This window comes from Amblyomma maculatum, chromosome 6 (genome assembly GCF_055883805.1).
Source record: "Amblyomma maculatum isolate TAMU_Amacu chromosome 6, ASM5588380v1, whole genome shotgun sequence".
NCBI classification, from domain to species: domain Eukaryota; kingdom Metazoa; phylum Arthropoda; class Arachnida; order Ixodida; family Ixodidae; genus Amblyomma; species Amblyomma maculatum.
The window spans coordinates 160,924,636-160,948,251 of NC_139349.1; the positions used below are offsets into that span (position 1 = coordinate 160,924,636).

Genomic DNA, 23,616 nt, shown 5'->3' on the forward strand with positions numbered 1-23,616 from the left:
TGAATCTGTTTCACGTGCTAGTAAAAGCAACTAATGCCAGCAGCAGGGCAGAGATGTAAAGATCAGGGCTCGATACCAGGATTAAGCCAAGTCAAGAGAATTTGCTGTGCCTTTTAAAAGGAGTATTTTGCTTGTAGATGGCACACACATTTGAAATGACTATAAAACATGAAAAAAAAAAAAGAGAAAGTATGGAGGTGTCCGCCGAGCAGCAGGCTGAACAATACAGCAGACTAAGCAATAGGGTTCCAAGCATCCCAAGCCACTGTCCTTGCTTTTGTAAGCAAACACACCAAATTCAGTTCTTCAAAAAGCACATCTCAAGACAAGCTTTGTAAGGTTTTATTGGCTCATACTGCCAGCTTTCGTCCGGTCACACTACAGCTCTAAATCAGATGACGTCATCAGAAAAATAAAAATCCTGTCCCCACCGGGAATCGAACCTTCATCTCTCGGATCCCCAGCAGAGCGTTTTAACAAACTGTGCCATGCCCGGGATCATCAAAAGCACACTATAATTCTTGTCTACCGTGAGGATGATAGTGGCCATGAGAATGATGCTGTAATTAATGATAATGACAATGATGACAGCAGCGATAATAATGACGGTGCATTTAGTTGATAATAATAGAGAGCAAATGTGATGCACCCTGTACAGCAGCATTTCTGGTTTTCGCATTTGTGCAGTGTAGATTCAACAGCTGACTCAGAATTTTTTTTTTTTTTTTTGTGAATGCCGGCAATCTCAACAGCTCTTCAAGTTAACGAGAACACCGAGCTGTAGCCTCATGGTACTTACAGCAAACAGTCATTGTGCCTCTCTCACCTTGAACACCTTGACCTGGCAAGATGCGGAGTGCAGCTTCTGTGGTGGCCCGGGCTCCCCGTGGGAGTACGTCTCAATGACAATGCGGAACGGCACCCCTTTCTCGCCCCCGTGCTTCTTGGGAGTGAATTCGGTGCTGATGCAGTTCAGCTGCGGATGAGAAGAGGAGGCGCCAACACTGTAGCAACCACTGTCGCAGAGAACCTGCCCACGTTTTTGTGCAATGCCGCTTGCCGTTTGGATTATGGTTTACAGCGTTTCTTGTCCCAGGCAAATCAAGTGTGAGAAACAGTAGTAGAGGGCTCCGGAAATTTCAACCACGGGGGTTCCTCAACGTGCACTGTTGCCACACAGCATATGGGCACTTTGCATTTCGATGGAGGTGGAACACCGTGCCATTTATGCCATTTTATTTTATAATAGGGGTGCGCAAATATTGAAATTTTCAAATACAAATCGGATACGAATACGGGACAAAAATGTCGCTGAGTATCGATTATCCGTTCACTGCAAAAAAATTAAAAATAGCAAACACTGCTGACCTTGTTTACTTTGGAAGCCACATGGTACTGGCAATAAAATTAACCTAGAATAACAGAGAAGCGTGTACCCTACTAAAAAATCTAGTACGAATTTTATACAGAATTCTGTATGCAAGATTTTGATCAGGAAGGACCTGCTTGAAACTGGTTGAAGTTGTCATCCGGCTGCTGAGTACAGTAAGCTCTCATTAAATCAACCTTTAAAGAGACCGGAAAGAAATGTCCAAATTAACTGAAAGCTCGAATTATCAAATGGGCCTGAGAAAACTGCCACAAACCGTTAACATCGCAGTCATTTTACCTGGTGAACACCTGTACAATGATTATCAGCATTGTGATGAAACCAAAGTAACAACGACATTTTCTCCCCAGTTTTGTCACATGCTTCACTATGCACATGCTGTCGGGGAGGCCCTCTTTACAATAGGGAAGGACCCTCTCCACAATACGGCCCCGTCGCGTTTTGAGGATGCTCCACTGCATAGCCAACATGGTCACGCATTGCGGTAAGCAGCCGTGCTGGGGAAACTGCGGTGGATTAGAAAATTTTCAAATATTTGGTAACTTTCGAATATGAATTGAACTACTAACATACTCAACTTCTGTTCGAAATTCCGAATATTCGCACACCCCTAGTGTATAGCATTAGGAGTCCTATGAACTGTCTAACATCACTGGTGTCTGGTCAAATATTTAGGGGAATTCCCCAAGGTGAAGTAGATTTCTAATAAGGGAGTACTAATTACTCATTGACATCCACCCAAGCGCAGCCATATGGCTACAAAGGAAAGCTATACAGTCGAATCCGGATATATTGAACTCGAAGAGGACTGCGAAATAGTTCGATATATCGATAATTCAATATACAGAAATCTGCTTGAGACGCCGCTTACAATCGTGAAAAATGATACCGTATTTGTCACGTAATCAACCCATTCACATAATGAACCCCCTCTCCACTTTCGCTCCCTAGAATATATATATAAAAAAAAAAAAAGCGTTAAGGCCGATTTACATTTCAAGCTATTTGAGCGAACTCCGGCAACGAGCGGCAGCACCAGAGCGAAAAATTTTCAAATTGTTGGAACAAGGCCGCTCTCGCTGCCCATGACAGCTCAAAACAAGGATTTTGTGTCGCCGCGGCAGAAATCGCGAGCGTTTTCGCTTGCATGTCGGTGGGGCGTTCCTCTGTTCTGGCCGTCGCATCCACAGCTCATTTACTGGCAGCACGCCAAGATGCTGCACAGCGATAACGTCCCAGCATGCTTATCTTTTGATAGTTCCTACGGTGGCGGGGAGCGAACTTGGCAGAGTGCCCGTGAAGGCTGATTGCACAAACCTGGTTCGATTTATCACGCCGTGCTCAAGGGCATGGGGGGGTTAGTCGACTGCTACAAAATCATTGGAAAACGTGATAGCTGCTAATGCCGTCTGAAGCGAACAATGCTAAAAGCCGGTGTCATGACCGCAGCTGACCACGTGCTTTCATTGATTCATAGATGCAAGGATGGAGGACTCGCAGAAAACAAAAAAAATCTGCAGCCGCCACGGTGACAAGAATGAATGATTCTCGCAAAAAAAAAAAAGAATAAAAAAAGCTGCAGCTTTTTAACGCCAGCCGCCGCATGCAGAGGGTTGCTGGAGAAGGTGTCCGACAATCTGTCTGCCACAGGCTGAGCCGGCTTGGCGCATGCGTAGCGCATCCCGCTGGAAACGAAGGCCGGGAAAGAGAGGAATAGTTCAGCAGAAGAACGGGCACACCCTTGCGCTTTGCTCTATCGCGTTCTTCCCCTCTCCTGTTCCCACCGGTTCCCCTCTCGTTCCTTCACACACATGGCTTGCAAACGTCACATGCTGGTGCCCAGCAGACGATCACCGCAGATGCTCACGCCTTTTAGAAATGAGTGCGCGTGTGCTTGAAAACATCACGCAGCAAATGGCCGAGGGTGATGCGATCGTTTTTGGGGAAGGTGCACCTTCCGGTGCGTGGTGCGGAGTTCTATATCTAGAGCGACCGGTGAAATTGAGTTCGATATACGACGCAGCTTTCCTATACTTTTACATGAAATTTTCAAGGGAATATTCCGCGAGTTTGATATAACCAAAATTCGAATTATCCAGGTTCGATATATCCGGATTTGACTGTACTACACAGCTTTCTCAAAAAATTCATAGTTAGTTAAAGAAAAATTCGTCCCGACTCTTTAACAATGAAGTTTCTGAGAAAACAGTATAGCTTTCCTTTGTAGCCATATGGCTGCGCTTGGGTGGCCGTCAATGAGTAATTACTCCCTTATTATCACTGGTGTCAGTGTAAAGCCCCCACCTGCCAAATGTGACAGGTGGTATTCAGGCAGCCCACAAAGTTGTTGTTAAATGTAGAATCTCAATACTGAACAAAGGGCTCATGTTCCACAATAGGGCTGTCAAAGTACTAGACCTGTCAAACTCGTGAAACCAAGACCGATGTTGAAAAGCTGGGCACTACGATTTCGATGGCTACAAAACAAAATACCACTGAGACGTTGGTCTTTCTTCACATCCAGTACTTTACAATTTATTCCCTTTGAAAAGCTTACCTCTTCAACAAGCACCTCATTTCACCATTCTTTATTGACATTTCATAAGGTGCAGCCAATAAAACTGTTACATTTTCAAACTGCCCTTACTAATAGTGCAGAAAATTACATGAGCTGCCAAAGCTACTTCATGTTTACATTGTTTCCTCTCATAACAAAGCATAGACCTTTGTTAATCAGCCCATCTGATACCTTGAAAGGTTGCTTATCAAAATAGATCAGCAAAGGACCTGTCAACAATTCGCAGCTCATTTTAATTTGCAAACATTATTGCCTTCTGATCTCAACTTCATCGAACTAAAACAAGCGGTAAATTACAGCACACTCTCAAACTAAGAAGCTGCCTGGTCTGGCAAGTGTCTGCAATGCACTGCAATGACATTAAAAAGGGCAATCTCAACCACTGCGTTTTGCAAAACAAAGACTCGGCTATACATGGCACTTCGACACAACATAGAGAACAGATAGCTAAACGAGGATCTAAGCCCACACACCTTTCCTGTTATTGCAACCATTCAGTATTACTACATCAACATTTAGTATTAGGCAACCCACTGCATCCACCATTGGCGCCTGAGAGAGGCCAAAGCTCAGAAACGTTAACAGTAGAAGGGGCGTACAAACATCAAAATTTTCGAAAGTGAATTGAACACGAATATGGGAAAGAAATTCCTTTGAATATCTAATATCTATCAGTGAAAAAGAAGGCAAGAAGATGGGAATTAAAAAGCAGCAAACATAGTTCATCTTGTTTATTTCAGAATTTTTATGATATTTGCAAATAAAACTAAACTAGGATTGCAAAAGCATCAGCTACTAAAAATACAGTACAAATTATATAGAAGATTCCGTATATCAGTTTTCTGTACAGGAAGGGGCCGCATGAAAACGAGTGGAGTTGTCATATTGCTGCTGAATACAGTAAACTCTCCTTAATGCAGCCTTCAAGAACTAGAAAGAAATGTCCAAATTAGCTGAAAGCTCGAATGGGCCCAAAAAAACTGCCAAAAACTGTTCGCATCACAGCAATTTTATCCAATAAACACCTGCACAATGGTCAGTTTCTTTCAATATGAATAAGATGAATAAGAATTGAATAACAAACTTATTCGATTTGCATTTAAAATTTGGAAGATTCACACACCTTTTGTCAACAGGCAAGAGCTTTTTACTCAATGAATCAATATCATTAGAAATGAACAAGCGTGCTGATAAGGTGCAAGCGAGTAGAACCAGAAAAAAATAAAGAAAACACTGCAGCGACCATAGCTCAAGATGAAACAGTTTTTCAGCATTTATGAGATTCTTGCAAAAAAAGAAAAATTAAAGCTCATGACACTTGCACTAAAGGCAAGGAATGCACGTACCCGTATGAAGACTCCCGTCTCCTTAGTCGGATCCCAAAGGAACTCGCAGAAGTGAACCTTGTTTGGTGTGTTGAGCACATCGTAAACACCGTACGACAAGGGCACATCTGGAAAGGCACAAGGCAACAAGTGCAGCCTTAAAGGGGGTCCCTGAAACGATTTGCACCGGTGGTAAGAAAAGCGAAAGACTGACAGGTATCGAATCGCTCATCATCTCTCCGCAAAAGTTTTCGGCCTAGCTTTTGTAGCATTAAGGATAGTGACGATTTTCCTTTTTCCCTCTCTCAGCTCAGAGAGCCATAAAATAAAAATTACAAGCAGTAATTGTCGAGACTAAGCTCCACCCACAGATATCATCCGGCAACATCGTCACAACACAGAGCCTTGCAGTCTCCAGCCACCTATACCCTCCACCTCCTTCAGCTGCTTCATCTACCCCCATTGCTGCAGTTTCTGACGAGCCAAATCAACTGCCGTCCTGCAGGCCACGGCTCCATGGCAGGATCTACACGAAAGACTGCCGCTGAATGTGGCTGCTGCAAGGTGTGAGAATGGGAAATTACTAAAATCTTAAAAAATCATTTGCAAATTACCTGCTTGCATTTGAGAACTTATAAATAGCATGAATGCGGACTGGCTTTTAATCTGGATAATGCGTGCCATTTATTGCAACTTTCAACGCTGCTTCATGGAGCTTTAACAGCACTACAGTAATACCTTAGAGAGAAGAATCTCACAGGATCGCGGAAATATTTATATCATCTGAAAATTCGCATCCTTAAAATCAACACAAATCAGTAAGCAGAAGCGTGATGTGTTTGTAGCTGAGGAGATATACTGTATCTAGTCGCGCAGTGAACCCACTTTTTCTTTTCAAGAAAAACTGATGTCGATTTGCGGGGAGGGTTCATCACAAGAAAAGGGTGTGGGCAGATGGTACATTTTTTTTCTTCTAGCCATCCTTCTAGCCATCAATCATCGGCGAAAGCATGCGGTCAACCGCGAGCATGAGGCCGACTTCTAGTATCGTTCCTTCGAAACGTAGGGGCTTTTATTTGTTTTGATGATTTTGTGGCAGTGGAGGGCGCCCGCCCCAATCTCGGCGTGATAAAGCAAATACCGTATTTACTCGCATAATGATCGCACTCGCGTAATGATCGCACCCCTGAATTTTGAGATCAAAATTCCATTTTATAAATTCCCCGCGTAATGATCGCACCCCGAACATGGAGCCGCCTGGTGGTTGATCTGCAGTCATCCCGCAGCGAATGCATTCCGACGAGTTCCCAACCTAGTCTAGTAACGTTGGAGTTCCCATGATTCCATGCTTTGCGGCGTTCGCCATTTTGCAATTCGGCAGCGTCGTAGCGTGCTTTGTGTTTTTGTGCGAGTTTACGCCATTTCACCATGGGGCGGTAAGCCAGTTACACCGCCGCGTTCAAGCTCAAGGCTGTCGACTATGCACTGGAGCATGGCAACCGCGCTGCTGGTAGGCATTTCGGCGTGGACGAAATGAGGATACGCTATTGGAAGAAGCAGCGCGAGAAGCTGATGGCTACGAACAAGACACGGCGGGCTTTCCGTGGACCCAAAACGGGTAAGTTCCCTCGTGTTGAGGAGGCGGTCCTAGAATACGTGAGGGACCTGCGCAAGGATGGTTGTGCAGTGTCATTAGAAATGATACAGACGCAGGCGCGCACAACTGCCAGGAAGCTGGGAATCGCCGCAAAGGATTTCCGCACTAGCTCCGGTTGGACGACTCACTTCATGCGACGGAATGGACTTTCCCTGAGGCAGCGGACGTCGTTGTGCCAGCGGCTCCCAGCCGCGTATGAAAGCAAAGTGATAGACTTCCATCACTTCGTCACTAGGCTTCGCGAAAAATGCGGTTACCTCATGTCGCAAATTGGAAACGCCGATCAAACTCCACTGACGTTCGACATGCCCCGGAATACAACTGTGAACGAGAAGGGTGCTCGGAGCGTCCTCGTGAAGACGTCTGGCGCAGAAAAACAGCGATGCACAGTCATGCTTGCTGTGACGGCCGACGGGCGGAAGCTGCCACCATACGTTATCTTCAAACGGAAGACTATTCCGAAGGGAAACTTTCCCCGTGGCATCCATATACGTGCACAGATGAAAGGGTGGATGACTGCAGACCTGATGGTCGACTGGATCAAGACTGTTTGGGGAAGAAGACCAGGAGCATTTCTGCTTCCCTCGCTTCTGGTTTTGCACAGTTTTAGGGGTCACCTTGTGGACAGCGTGCGTGCCAAGCTGAAAGAGCTGCGCACGGACATTGCAGTCATTCCTGGCGGCCTGACTTCGCTGCTGCAGCCTCTCGACGTGTCTTTGAACAAACCGTTCAAGGACAACGTTCGACGACTTTATGCCGAGTGGATGGCGATGGGCCAGCATGATTTGACGCCGAGCGGAAAGATTAGAAGGCCATCCGTGGAGTTGCTGTGCTCGTGGATCACAGAAGCGTGGAGCAGTATCCCCGACGAGGTAGTGGCTAAGAGTTTTAAGAAGACAGGCATATCTAACGCTTTGGATGGAACAGAAGATGACTTCCTGTGGGATTGTGAAGATGCTCCCAGCGACGACACTGCCGTTTCCGATGAGTCGTGCAGCACTGAAAGCGAGGATGGCGAGGATTCAGACTTTGATTAGAGTACTGACGAAAAAAAATAAATGGGCATTGTGCACTCCATGTGATGCTTAATGTGCGTGTTTATTGCGAAGGTAAGCCTTACTCAGCTTTTATTTTTGGTTGTAATCGAGATATATGTTCTAAGACGTCTGACCTGCAACTTGTTTGCGTTTTCGGTGCTCAAAAATTTTTTGTAGAAAATTTACCCCGCTAATGATCGCACCCCGAAATTTGCGCCAGTATTTTAAAAAGAAAGTGCGATCATTATGCGAGTAAATACTGCTGAAACTCAGGCTTGTGCAACCAGACGAGCTGAGAAAGCCGCCACTGGCACTCTGCCAAGTTTGCCCCCCCATATAACAGTAAAAGATACACACTGTGTTATCGCTGCGTAGCACCTTGGCTCGCTGCCAAGAAATGCGCTGTGGACAACAACGAGGGCGTAAAATGAAGGGACCTGCTGACAACTAATGCTTTTTGTTTTAGCGGTAAAAGTGAACGGTGGGTATATTATGCGAGTGGGTTCATTTCAGGAGTAAATATGTTTTCACGACCGCATGGCCATAGATGGCCACTCACGGCACATACAGCACAATAGGAAATAGGCGACCTGGGCATGTTGGGCACCGCAAGCGAACTGTTCGCGAACCGCCGCCATCTTCAGGTGGTGTGTAAGGTGTGACACGATGTACAGGCCACGTGCCGCCGCCAACTGCTCACGGTGCGCGCAGCACGGCTGGCGATCACAAAAAACGATGTGCGGGCAGTGCGTAGTGCTAAAGGCTGCGATAGTGGTGTGGGCGTTTGTATCATCTGTAGCGCTGCACGAAAGTGTTTGGAATACCCAAAATTCTGCACATTGTACAGTCAAATCTCAATATAAAGAATCACTGTCACGAAATCTGCGCACATTTTTATTAGGTCAGCACGGAGTGAAGGAAGCCCGCGCGGAATCTGCATAGAAAATTTTAGCACATTGTAGAAACATCTCCTTTTCCCGGCAAGGAGAGCGCGTAGCCTTGCACGCACCGGCACCACCTTCCTCATCACTCGGCGGCAACGGTGACTCACCCGGCCGGAAGGTACTCGTCCTCTCGAAAAGGTTCGGCTGCCCTAACCAATGACGACGCGCGGCTCGACAGAAGAAAGGGGGATGCTTAAAAGAGGGAAAATTACGTGCATGTGCATGCCAACCTTGCCACATTGTAACAGACAGACACGGCACATCCTATTTATTGAGGTCACGTCACTTGTGCCAGCCAGCCACAGTTAGAGGCAGTGTTGCTGCAAGTTCGCAAGTGCTACTGCTCAGCTCCCGAGGTCAAACTGCTGCTCGACAAGCACACTGATCTGCGAGGGAGTGACGCTCGTCTACACGGCGGCCATCGTGACTCTCCAGACACCGGTCAGCGACAGTGCCCAGCGAACAATTTAGTGTTTGTTTGTTAGAGCCTCTCGTGTATTGTTATGTGTTGTAAAGCATCTGTGCTTATTGAATGCCTCTTTAGTTGCATGCTTATCGTTGCGTTTTTGTGAACCTTTCCTCTGTGTATTTTCAGTGCTAGTGGGTATTCCTCCGTATCATCTCTTGCTGCATATAAAGTTTGTTTTGTTTGTTACTTCTGACCCTGACCCTTACTCCGGCTTGAACCGACGAAAGCTGGGTACCAAACGACCCCCCCCCCCCCTCCCCTCTTCTGTCACTACAAGGCTTCTGGCTGAGCATGCCACGCAAGTCGAGGGCATCTCCTTTAAGACCGGGACAGCTACCCCCACTCATTCTAAGGGTGTCTGGGAGTGTGCGCACCATCAGTGCCGCATCGTTAATAACCTATAATGATTAACGGGTTACGATCACGCAGGACTGCAAAAAATTAATTATTTTGAAATATCATTTCAATAAAAAATCTCCAGTTATAAGCCAGTGGTCAAACTTAGGTATGAAAATGACGCACCTTGACAGTAGGTACGTGTATAAGCAAAACGCCAAATGAAAATGTTGCACTAACTTCAAAGCTGGTTTATTTGAAGACATCAGTTACTTTCTTCTGCCTCGTGCAGCAGACACGACCACGTACCACACACTACATAGAACCACTACCGCACATAAACCTTCCTCTTGAACCCTTTGACTGTTTTTGCCATACAGGTACTGCGGCCGCATGGCGTCCTGCGGAGTTTTTGCCGTTCGGCTGTTGTTTGTTTGAAATCGGCAATAAAAAAATTTGAGACTGGTGGTGAATTTTTTTAGAATATTCAACAATCAAAGAGTTAAGCAACATTTGATCGTGTATGTGATTGTAATGAGCGATGAAAGTGTGGACTTTGTCCATGCGTAAAAAACATCCGAATTTTGATATGACCTCATCTTCAGTGTCCCCTGAAGTTTGAAAACCTTGTCTCGGTCTTTCAAAATGATCATGGCGGTTGATGGGACAATGCAATAAGAAAATAACTTCACAATAACATAACTTCGCAATAAGATAATCCACGATAAAAAAAACAAAACAACTACCTTCCCGCAAACGCGAATGGCACGAACGACCGGCTAGCAAACGACACACAACATAGGATGAAAAAAGGCAGGCGGATAGGCCTGCTGGCTACTGCATGTTAAACCACAGCTTTGTAGTGGCACTATGCGCTTGCACTACATATGCTGATGATGATAGCTACAGCCCACGGACCGTACACACAGAAACGGCAGTTTCTGTTTCACGCGAGAGTTGCAAGCTGCGGCGCCCGTTAATTTTAGCTGAAATCATAATACTGATGCTCCTAGATTGTAGAATAAAAAAATAAAATATGTACGTTATTCTGAATATCCTTTATATTGAAACTCATAATTCTGAAATACTTTACACTAAAAACATAGAGAATCTGCTACTAATTTCAAAAAGATTTGTTAATTGGAGAAATTGGTTAACATGATGTTTATAGTAACCGTATTTGCACGATTGTAACGCGCAGTAGTATTTAAAGCCTGGAACCCATGAAAATAACTTGGCACTGATTCTTCCGCACACAAGAAATAATGCAGTGAACAAGTGCCTAAAAATTGTTTAAAACATTTATTGGAACAAAATTGGCACGTACAAACACAACCATGAGACGCAGATGTTACAGGCTACTCGCCGTCAGAGTCGGAAAACAGCTTTACCGCTGTGCACCGAATGCAAAGGATCATTTTTATACCATCTAAGGGAATGAAAATTGCCTTTTTTGAATGCACACATGGCCATTGCCTGCGGGAGGGCCTTCCAAACGCCGTGAATCCACCTTGCTACGTCCTTAAGCGCCACTCTTGAGACCTCGTGACAATCGCTGTGTGCATGCGATCCTTTACGGGCTTATTTATGCGCACATGTTGAGGTGGTGGACAAAAGGTCACAGGCAGCTCATCCTTCGGAAGCTTACTACAGTAGAACCTCTGTGATGCAAATCTCAGGGGGTCGCGAAAAAATTCGTATCATAAAAACGAACGAAAATAAGTATGCAAAATCATGGGAAAGGCAGTTGCGCAGATCTGTTGACATCCGAGAAGGTTTATTATGGTTGCGCGGTCACAGCTCACCACTCACGGCGCACACAGCGCGACAGGCAATCGCGACGTCGGCGACGCCCGGGACGCGTGCCTCCGCGGACTTTTCGCAGCGCGTACAACACGACAAGAGATGGCGACGTGCCAGTCGCGCAGCACCGCAAACTGCTCGCGATGCGTACAGCGCACTAGCGGTTGCGAAGTCTGTGCGGCCCAAGCACGCCCGCCGCCGCGGACTACTACTCACAGCCGCGCGCCACTGCAAACCTTTCGCGGCATGGAAAGCGATCGCGGTGCCGGTGATGTGCGATCCACCCGTCTCCGCGTATTTCTTGCGGCGCGTACAGCATGACTGGGAGATGGCGACAAGCGGGCCACACCGCGCCGCAAACTGCTCGCGGATCGCGATCACGGAGCAACCCATGTCCAGTCCGTGCGCAACCGCCGTGTATGCCGCCGTCAGCTATGGCGGTTGCGACGTCTGCGGTTTGTCAGCCACGTGCCGCTGAAAGCGTTTCGTGGCGTGAGCCCGACAGAAAATCTCAACATCGCCGAGGTACAGACCACGCGTCACCGCGAGCTGCTCGTGATGCGTACATAAAGTGCAGCTGGCGATCGGGGAGTCAACAATGTGCGGGCGATCCGTAGTGCTCAAGGTTGCAGCCGCAGGTCGCGCGTTCGTATCATCTGCTGGGGCGCGGGAGAGTGTTCGGACCATCCGAAATTTTGCACATTGTACACAATGCACTCTGCCCAGGGAATTTCGCAAATTCGTATCATTCCGAAATTCGTATCAACCGGATTTGTATTCCCAAGATTTTACTGTAGTTTTGGATTGGATTGGTACTGAGGCTTCCTTTTTTTTTTTATATCGATGATACCAATGGCAATGTGGCTGGCCATGGTTTATTAAGCTGCTTCGTTTCAGGTTTTGAGGTTTTGTAGTCTTGAGTCCAATTGTAACGTGCATGTATATTTAAACGCTTATTTTCGGAATAAAAGGTGCACGTTAGAATCATGCAAATGCGTAGTAATGCACTGCATGCTTTCTGTCTAGTGGCATCCCTTCACCGAGTATCTTAGAGGATTCTTACCAGCCTCAAGAATCCTCTCTCCTGGTCTCTGCCGCACCCACTGACCGATCTGCTCTTTTTCCATGTACTGAAGCCGGCGCTCTTGGAACCCGATCCGAATGGTGCTCTGTAATGTGGTGAATGCACACAAAACGGATGTCAAATATACTGGAAATCATTCAAAGAAATCAAACTTGCTACACTTGTTAGAAATCCAGTTCAGAGTATGAACAATCGACTAACCCTTGTTTTCAACCTCATGTTACCAAACATAGGAACGAGAGGAACCTATCTTGCTACTGCCTCACAGGGCAATCTATTCCGGCGTTGAAAGCTGTTTAGGCATCACTTGCTCATCTGCACCATCACGATTAAGATGCTTCTACGCAGCTTCGTCATTGATTGCAGATAACCAGATGTGGCATTTCAGCGTCCCCGGCGCGTTTATCTCCTTTTGCTACTTTTTTAGACTAAAAACAAAGAGCGAATCTAAATATTGCGCATTTCGTGCTGTCGTCGTGCTCTGGTCACAAGGGAGTGGTGCTAGGCTGACTACGCCTAACGGAGAAGCCTCAAAATGGCGCTGGACTGCGAGCAGTGAATGCTGCCAGCGAACCAAAGCTCGCCATTTTCCTCCTGTGCGGTGGGAGACCAATAGCAGCGCGTGTTTTGCATGATTTTGTTTCTTTATTTTCTGCTTCGGTGGGCTAGCTCATGGTCGCCGAAGTATAGGAATGGCTTGGATCATGCTTTTTCAAACGAGACTAAGATTATGCCCGTGGATCGCATATTTCTCTAACTGTAGGTGATCGTAATTAGGTGCGATTTGACCTCAGTTTAAAGGGCCACGCGTGCAGATTCTCATTTTTGGAACGCTGTGACGCGTGAATTAGGTGATATTTTTGAACAAAACTTTGGAGGTAGCTGCGGAAAGATCTCAGGATTGCGAATACGAGATCGAAAATCCAATTTTCTGACCGATTTTCGGCCGCAAAGACTCGGGTCCCCCCTAGAGCCCTCAATAGATTATATTTCTTGAAAGAAATTTTAGCTAAAATGGGCTTTTAGTATCCATAAAACCCTGCCCTACCACAGAGTGCCACAAAATTGGTGGCGAGCTGGACATGTCAAAAGCCAAAAATGACATTTGGCTCGTGACAAGCCTGGCTCATCTAAGTCCACTACAGCATTAGGTGATGCAAACTAACCACTGAGAAAATCAGTGCATGCAGAAGCAGTCAAATTCACAAACACAAAAGAAACTCAATTCATCAGTTGCTGACACTTGCCAGTTAATGCAACACAAACAGAACAGAAACTCAATTCATCAGCTAGTGACGCTTGGCAGTAAATGTGACTGGGTAAAAGAGTGATCATCATACAATCTAATTAAACATTCAGTCATTTTTACAAAGTGGCTTCCACCTGTCTGCTCCAGAGAAGGAGCAAAATGCTGGGCGTAGAAAGTTAAGCTTCAAGCCTTGCCTCACCTTCAACATCTTCCCCCTCATTTCGGTGAGATCGCCAAGTTTCTTGAGCTTGATCTCGTACGACTGACCTGTTGAGAGACACCAGGGACACACAATTATCAAATGAAAGCTCAAACTATAATCCCAGTGAGTCGTATACAGCCTCTCAGTCACTTCTTACACAGCCATGTATGACTTGGTTGAGTTGTTCCAAGCTGAACTTGATAGCAAACAGTTCACGTGGATGATATGTGCCAGCAAAAGAAATGACATTCAGGGTGCTGCCAGATCTGAATGCCAGCATCCTGACTCCTTAACATGAGTAGCGTTTATAGTGTTGCCAAACAGGAGGAAGAGCGCATGCATTAAGCTCAAGATACCAATCGCTAATACCTTAGTCCAGTCGACGATTCAGAAAGAGCTTTTTCGCTCCATGGATCAAGACACCTAAGCACTAAAAAGATTCGCAGCGCTAAAAAACGACACAGAGAAAAAAGATGCACAGGATGGCGCTACACTTTCAACAATGCTTTAATTCATGCAAACACACAGAATATATATGCAGCGGGTGAAGGGAGGTTATCATGAGATGAGCTATAATCTTCCATATCTATCTAAAAAGGCATATTCATTGCCGTGCAGCACCATGGTGACAGAACTCACGCAGCCAAACCCAGTTCTTTCAATATGATATGATTCTATGAGCTGTCAGGCGATATTGTCCTTACATCGTTTTAATACAGTCGTGCCATACAAAAGGGCTCGACACGTGCCATCATTACATTTTCTGCAATGTAAGGGAAGGTTGGAGCCGGTGCCAGTCCTTAGCGAGTTCTTGTGCTCCCGTAGCCTATCATTAATACATCGGCCCGTTTGGCCGATGTATTAATGGCGAAGCGCAAAACATACGGCGGCGATATTGGCACTTAAAAAAGTGAACGGGGATAAGAAATCGCCGTCAAACTTATTCTCCAATGTGTAAACTGCGGGACACGTCTTCGTAGAGCTCGCCACTCGTTTGCGCCGATCGGACCTCGTTCATAGTCCTTAGGGAATTCACTTGCTTCCAGTGCAATGCAGAGCACTGGGAAGCAGCAAACAGCTCCAAATTACATTTCTTTTCCGCAATAAACGTTCCTCACCACAATCTTGATGCGAGGACGTAGCAAAACGACGCACGCAAAAAAAAGAAAAAAAAAAAAAACCCCGCTGCCTGCATGTGACTCGCGCAGCCAAAAAGGTGACAACTGAATGTGCTGCAACTGCAAATCAAAATGAAAGAGGCGACACTTGGACGTTGGGAAGCAAAGAGACTACATTCCCGGAGGTTTATAGCCATTTTAAACTGTATATGTGTGCATTGCACCAGTGAATGTCTGTTAAATAATGCCCTGTTTCTTTTTTGCTCTTTTCTCAAAACATGCATTGTCGACCACTTGCAGTTTTGCGGCTTTAATATCTCGGCAGCTATTGCAGATAGAGTAATAATTTCTTTTTCAGCATGAAGCCAAACATGTGGAGCACACAATGTTGCAAGTAGAATAGATTTTTTAATTTCTTGTTAAAAAATTTTAAAATGGCTTTTTTTTTATGACCATTATATGCTATATTTTGACCTTTGAACTTTGTTATGCAATAAAACAAGAAATAATTGCTTAATCAAAAAACTGCTTGCAACATTGTGTTTCTCATTCTTTCTAGTGTTTAGCAATGTGTTCATCTGAAGTTTTTCTTCAGTGATCATTTTGTAATTGTTCTTGTAAGAATTAGACTAATTGGTAAAATTATCTCATGAAATAATTGGATCACAAAATAAATAATTGCAGTTTTGGAATCTGCACAAAAAACTACACAAACCCACCAAGTTGCATCAATTTTGATTGGGAAATAACGAAAATAGTTTTAAGACCAGTGTCCCCCCTTAATAAATTTTGGCCATTTGGGTTTTCCTAATTTTTCTCAAACTGCAAATTTTGGACAGACAGCTGGTTTCGGATTTGGTATCTATGCACATAGAGCCGATACAGGTGTAATTTTTTTTTTTTTTTTTTACAAAAGGAAGCTGAAGGTGCGGGGGTTGCAATGTTAAAGACGGAATTCTTCTATTGAGTTGCAATAATTACTTATTATGTAGACTTTTGAATGCTTGAAGCAGCACATACAAATTTTCATTAATTACACACATAATAAAAATGAAAAAAAAAAAAAAACTCGTGAACGCTGTATTTCCTATGTACTGGACTATGTAGGCATGCAAAAAAAAATTTTACTCAATCACTTTCTCTTCACTGAGATTCTAATTAATGACTAATTAACATTATACAATGTGCATGCTAATTAATTTAGAAAAAAATAAAAGAAACGCATATTTGAAATCAGCACAGAAAACTGAGCAACACTGTGCTAGCTTAGAAATAAGAAAAAAAAAGCTTTAAGACCAGGGTCCTCCCATAAGCGAAGCCATCGCCCAGTGAAGCCCAGAAGCGAAGCCATCAATCGCATGTGCACGCTCACCACAACTATGCACCCTTTCCCAGTGCTTGAGTCAGCTTACCAGGTGTCTGACATTTTTCGAAAGCGCTAAAGCAACATGGATGGAGAAGAAACAGACAGGGACGAGTGCTTGTCGCCATCTGTTTGTTCTCCGTCCATGTTGTTTTAGCGCTTTCGAAAAATGTCAAACCTGCACCAACTAGCCCGATCCACCACTTTTATAAACCAGGTGTCTCTGACGCGCACGTGGTTAACAACCACAGCTGAAAAGTAGCGGTGGGCGAATACTGTAATTTTCAACGATGAATGGAATACAAATATGGCAAAAAAATTATTCGACTATCGAATTAAATATCTGATCAGTGAAAAAAAATAACAAAAATACAGCAAGCAAACACTGTTCGTCTTGCTTATTTCAGAATTCATATGGTATTTGCAAATAAAATTAAACTATAATTGCAGGAATGTGTATACCCAGCTAAAAAATACAGAATAAATTTTATAAAGGGTTCCGTATATAAACTTTTTTCTTACAGGAAGGAGGTAGAGCTGTCATATTGCTGCTGAATGCAGTAAACTCTAACTGAGCCTTAAAGAAAATAACGCCCAAATCAATTGAAGGCTTTGATTTATCAAATGGGGCCTGAAAAAAATTGCCAAAAGCCATTTGCATCACGGTAATTTTATCTGCTGAACACCTGCACGATGATCGTTTGCACTTGGGATGAAACGGAAGCGAGAACGACATTTGTTTTCAGTTTAGTCAGGTGCTCCCCTTTTTGCACACTGTTTGGAAGGCCCTCTTTAAAATGGGAAGGCTACTCTTCACAAAACAGCTCCATCGCGTTGTGAAGATGCTTCACTGCCCATCTCATGCATCCAAGCACTGTGATGAAGCGTGCAGTGAGGAAACACTATGGGGATTTTCGGTGTGTTCGATAATTTATGAATATTCGCGATCCCGAATAACGGTTTTTTTGAATACGAATACGAATAGACTAACAAACATATTCGATTCGTATTCAAAATTTCGAATGTTTGCATGCCTCAAATTGTAATGTATTGCAAAAGGCACACCCATATGCTCTGTGATGTGAGTATGCGTTAATGATCCGCAGGTGGTTGAAACTGTTCTCCAGACCTCCACTATGGCACCTCTTACTGTCCATCTTCCACTCTCACCTTCCTCCCTTCCTTCGCAGAGTGGTTAAGTTGGCCACCTTGAAGTGAGACAGTTACTGCACCTTTCATTACCTCAATGACCGTTTTTCTTTATTATTTATTTTCTAGTGTAGGCAGACATGTGTATTTCTCTTCCGGTGGTGGTCATCAGGAAACACCTTTTAATTCTTCCATTTTTTTTCTCATAAGAACAAACAACAAAAAATAACATGAAGGCGACCAACAAACATTTCCACTAACTACCACATGTCTAATGAAAACCAGCGCCCAGGGTGTCAGCTGCTCACCCTGGTTGAGGTAGGTCATGGTCTCCTCGTGTAGCTTGGTGGCGATGGAAGTGGCCGCCCCCAGGAAGTACTGGAAGCCGCCGGTCGACACATTACCCGCCAGCTCACCACCGGGACCCAAGCGGGGCAGTGGCAGAGACAGGGCCCCTGTTGGCTGGTACACTGCCATCCGCAGATCGGGCGCCGACGAGCTGTGCCGGCACCGGCTGCGGCCACCATCAATTCACCATTATCAACTGTGACACAGCTGTGCCCACAGCCGCATCTCAGTAGCATAGCTCTGTAACACCGATCTCCGAAACACAGCTGTCCTGCTAAGGCCCAACAAATACCTTACAACTGGACCTTATCTTTCGTATTCTTTTGGTCCCAGCTTCAACAGCTGAATCAAGGGGCTATAGCCCTAACGTTGACTTCAGGTCATGTGAGGCATATAGAGGTGTGCGAATATTCTAATTTTTTAATTTTAATCGGATAAGAATATGGCAAAAAAAAGATGCCTTGAAATATCGAATCAAATACAGTGAAAATTTATTAATCGAACCTCGATAATTTGAGCTTTCGGATAATTCAAACTATACTACTTGGTCCGGCCAAGCTCCATAGAGATCTGTGTATAAAAAAGCCCGTTAATTTGAACGTGAGTCAGTTCCGCTACGGATTATTCGAACTATGCGCCGCTGCGTCTGGGTAGCTTGGCGCACATCAAGCGGCAAAAAAAATAAAATTGGAAGAGTTCAACGCTGCTGAACCGAATATTGAGCGAACGCAATAGCTGCGGATGACCGAGCATTCTTCTAATTCTTCTTCTTCTTCTTCTCCAGCCCACACATAAGGCCCCGCTTTAACCAAGCCGTATGAATGTGCCTTAGCGGCCTAGAGGGGTAACGAAATGCCAAGGTCCTGGCAGGCTGATTATAACATAAGCGTCCCATGTGAAACGAGAGACCCAAGTAGGCAGCTCTTGCCACCTTGGGGTCGTCTGCGCGGGTCGTCTAAAGGTCAAAGAAAGGTGGTCACCGCCGTTCCATGCTGAAGGCTCAAACTGCAAGTAGTATTGCTTTCGCAATAAAAGTAAAGAAACACCTCCGCGATCAGAAGCCATAATTAGAGGCTCCACACGTCCAAAACGGGGACAGAAGATGGAACCAGGTAAAACCTTGGAAGAGTGGATAAACTTAAATGGCGCCATGAGCGGCGCGGCGGCCGGCGGTGTTGGAGGGAGGGGACGGCGGCTGCAGCAAGGTCAGTGCATGGCTGTGGCGGCGGCTGCCTGTTCTCTTTTCAGTGCAACCTCCGTAGCTAGCAACTAAATACTCATTAAATCCAACCCTATTAATTTGGAAATAGGGATATAAGTACTGTCGGCGAGGTCCCAGCCAACGCCCATGAATGATCTCGTGGCAGGCACAATGGGTTAAACTTTTGCGATAGCCATCCATCCTTCCACCCATTAGCTGTCAATGAAAGCACGCAAGTCAGCCACGATCAGTTCGCTTCAAAAGCCGCTTGCTGCTATCGCGCGTTCCAATGACTGGAATGGCAGTAGAGGGCGCCCGCCCCAGTCGCTCATAGCATGATAAAGCGAACATACTGAAAAGGAGGCTTGCAACCAGATAAGCGCTGGCACTTTGCCAAATTCGCTCCCCCCCCCCTCCCCCCCTGCTGGAGCTAAAGTCAAAAAACAACGCTGCATCTTGGCGCACTGCCAAGAAATGTGTTGTGGAACCTGGTGACTCATTTTTTTTAATTTTTTTTTTCAGATTCATAGGCACAAACTGGGGCTGGGTTGGTTCATTATGCGAGCGAGTCCAATACGCGACTAAATACAATACATTTATTTTAATAGAAATGGTTCTTGTCAGTTCTTTCGAGGCCATTTGATCATTCGAACATCGAATAATTCGAACTTTTTTCCCAGTCCCGTGAAGTTTGAATTAACGAGCTTTTACTGTATCACATATCTCATGTGGGAAAAAAAAGAAAATTGAAAAAAAAAAAAAAAAAAACAGAAAATAATGTTTATCTTGTTTATTTCAGAATTGCCATAGTATTTGCAAATAACAATTGCACAGAAGTGTATGCCCTCCTGAAAAATCCAGTATAAATTTTATACAGGGTTCGGTATGCCGTTTTTCTTCTCCTTTTTTTTTGGAGCTGTAATACTAAACTGCTGTAATACTAAACTACTAAAGCTGTAAACCGAGTGGAGCTGTAATACTACTCCTGAATACAGTAAGCTCTCATTAATTCAGCCTTTAAAGAATAAAAAAAATATTCAGGAATTATTCAATACCTTGAATTATCAAATGGGCCTGAAAACATTTACCTGATGAGCAGCAGCTGCACAATGGTTGTTTGCATTTGAGACAAAAACGAAGTGAGAATGAGGTTGTTTTTTCCCGGTTTCTTCATGTGCTTCCCCTCGTGCGTACTGTTAAGAAAGCCTTCCTCACAAAAAGGCTCTGTCGCATTTTCAGAGTCCTTCACTGCAGAGACTAGGCGATCAAGCATCGCGGTGAAGTGCGCAGTGCGTGGAAACTGCGGTGAATTAGAACATTTTCGAATCTATTCAGAAATTTCAAATATCAGTTTTTTCGAATATGGATACGAATCGAATATTAAACATATTCAATCCACATTCGAAACTTTGAATATTTTCACGCCCCTATAGGCACTAAAGGGCTACCATATCAACAGCTGCTTCATTATGATCTTCATTTAACTCCCTAAAAAGCGGAATGAAAACAACTGCCATATCACCGTTTTCTTCCAATAACTCACTTGAACGGAAGTCAAATTTCACATCACAGGCGGATCTCCGCAACAGAGCTCTGTAACACTGACCTCCGCAGCACAGCACTGTCCTGCTAACCAAAACAACACACAATAAAAAAATGAAGTTACAAATTGTCTGTCACGCACAAGCGCGACATAAATTCACTAATATCCCAAGAATTGCTTATTTACTTTGTTGCTTTCTCCTAAGGGCCTGTCACACTAGCGTGACACGACGTCGACGCAGACCCGACAATGACACCAACGGTCGGCCAACTCGTCGTCCGACCGTGTCTGCGGCCGACCAAGCTGTCACACTAGGCCGATGACGACACCAACACGACCGAAAACCAAGTGTCCTCCCAGTGTGACAGGCTTTGAGGCCGAGGACACTGAAAAAACCAGTGTGCCGACTATCGGTGACCGAGTGTTCCCGAGATTGGCCGCCAAGCAAACACTTTCTCGAAACGCTAAGCCGACTCAGTACACCACGTCGACGGCGAATACCTTTTAGCACTAATATACGTAAAAAAGTAGGATCAATACATTATCCCCGACCAAACACGAACGTAAGCCGCCAGAATACTCAGGGCCGCCGAATGCGTGTGGAATATCAACGGCAGCGTTTTCTTTTCGGGGCGAGTGAATTCGGGGCGCATAGATTTGAGGCGCGCGTCGGGAACGTGAGCAATCTTTCCGCCTTTACGAACTGCACAGAATAGTGCAAAATGAACATAGTATGTGATTAAGAAATAATGAAAAGAAGAGATTATTTTCCTGAAGCCAGCAGAGATGCCATCCTCCAGCACATTTAGATCGTTGTGTTTACAGTCATAAAATTAGCCGCTGCATCGCTACTTCGCAAGTCAATTTCAACGCTACCTTACGCATCACGCAATAAATGTTCGTTCCATAATTCAATGTGTTTCAAGAACTGTGTGTGCAAGAAAGCACAGAACTTGCGTTTAAACTTTACAACAGAACCAACAGCAGTTGTGGTCCCGCGGCCGGCCCTGTGAAATACGCTCAAGGTTTTACGCACTACACGGCATGATTCGAAGTATCTGCAGTTTACTCTCAGCAAGCTGGACAGTCAGTTAAGCGGTAAACGCTACTACTGCCTTCACGACTTTCACACTGCAAGACAGCATATCAGCTAAAGCCATACCTCAACCTCTGAAAGCACCGATTAGGACTAACTTTTGTGGTACAGTGGTTAGCGCAGCTAGCTATCGTACAGGAAGTCGTAAGTTCGATCCCATGGGTAGATTTCTTTTTTTTTTTTTTCCTTTTAATATACTGTCTCTCTTATTCACCGTGGACAGCTTTTATTTTTCGAACACTGCCGTTTTGATCCGGCAACCACAGCCATACAATACTGTATTCAGTCTCGACCCATAATCACGACTGGTGAAGCGCTTGTTTTGGTACGGTCGAATTTATGAAATAGGATTAAAAATAAAGCGTCCCTTCATTTTATGAGAACACACCAAGTACAATAAAAACAGGAGTAGGTGTAGAAAGAAGAATCTCGCATGGCAGAAAAAATAAAAGGATTAAGAAAAGGAATAGTATAATGACACGAGAAGAGACTGGGAATGGGAGGGCCTAGTCGGTGGGGAGGTTTCGCATGTTGTCTCGCTAGTGTGACATTAGAGTTTGGGTGACCGTCGGCTGACAGACACCTTGCGAGTGACGTAGCGCCGACACAGACTGTCGGCTGACTGTTTTCGTCGCGACAGCGTGACATGGACGCAGACATCAGGAAGACGCTCTGTAGGCAGACCAAATCGGCGGCGTGTCGTGCTAGTGTGACAGGCCCATTACAGGCCCACACGCAAACACTGCTGTCCACGCAGTGGCGGACCATTGCAGAGCAAGACCGCACGACGAAAATTTGGTGCTTGCACGACCGGTGAAGGAAACATCCAAAGGCGCAGTAAGCAATGCAGTAAGCAATGACAAAGCAAGCTGCCCCATTTAAGGAGGCCTCTTCCTCTGCACCCGCCATGACGTGTTGAAGGGCGGAGTCCACATACTTTGGGCTGGTGTCTTCGCCAGGTTCCCGGGAGGTGCTGACACAGAAGCGCTTGATGGCACCGCTTACGTCGTCGTCGGTGCTCAGGGGCAGGCGGTTCTTCTTGCCATGCACTATCGAGCGTGCCTCGGAGGCGTGTCCCAGGCTGTTGCTGCCACCCTCACTGCAGGTGCTGCAATAGGCCCAACCAGAAGCACCAATGAGGGAACGCAGCTTTGCGAGAGTTCACGACAGGGCAGGAAGGTGCAGAACTAGACATGCTAGAATGCACTTCAAGGTTTTACAAAATGCAAAACAACGAAAGAGCAGTGGAAATTACTAGGGCACACTCTGACAAACTGAAGATTCGTTGACCATATGGAGACTACAGTGCAGTCCACTTATAACAATACCAGATATAGCGATATATCGCTTATAACGATCAAATTCTTGAGATTTATAATTTTTCCCATTGCCCTTACGTAAAAATAAACCAGATATAACGTCGATTATCGGCGCTACATCGGATACAATGATAGCTTTATTGCCGCCCGACAGGTGTTTACCACGAAAATTTAACTGAATATTTAATAAAAGATGAAATATTAAGAAGAAAATGACGTGAAAACTCGACATATGTGGCGAAAACGGAAGGAAATGAGCACTATCATCATCGCAATCACAGCCGCGCAAAGGGTGCTGCTGTGGCCGTATCGTCATTGCCATCGCTGATTCTGCATCCGTGGAAGATGGCGGTGACCACATTGACGGACGGCGTGATAGCTCACGAGATGAAACGGCAGATTCAT

The 23,616-nt window shown here is 45.1% G+C and overlaps 1 protein-coding gene across 2 annotated transcripts in view; it reads right to left on the reverse strand.

The window, feature by feature from the left end:
- gem (transcription factor CP2 like gemini) overlaps nt 1-23,616 on the reverse strand; it is an 87,135-nt gene that overhangs the window by 42,211 nt on the left and 21,308 nt on the right. For both annotated transcript variants that reach the window (XM_084607637.1, XM_084607636.1), the window contains exons 5-10: nt 22,830-23,000; nt 18,013-18,218; nt 14,072-14,139; nt 12,603-12,708; nt 5,315-5,421; nt 827-976 (exon numbers count right to left, since the gene is read on the reverse strand). In XM_084607637.1, the coding sequence (XP_084463763.1) occupies nt 827-976; nt 5,315-5,421; nt 12,603-12,708; nt 14,072-14,139; nt 18,013-18,218; nt 22,830-23,000 (808 nt within the window). The remainder of the gene's footprint in view (nt 1-826; nt 977-5,314; nt 5,422-12,602; nt 12,709-14,071; nt 14,140-18,012; nt 18,219-22,829; nt 23,001-23,616) is intronic.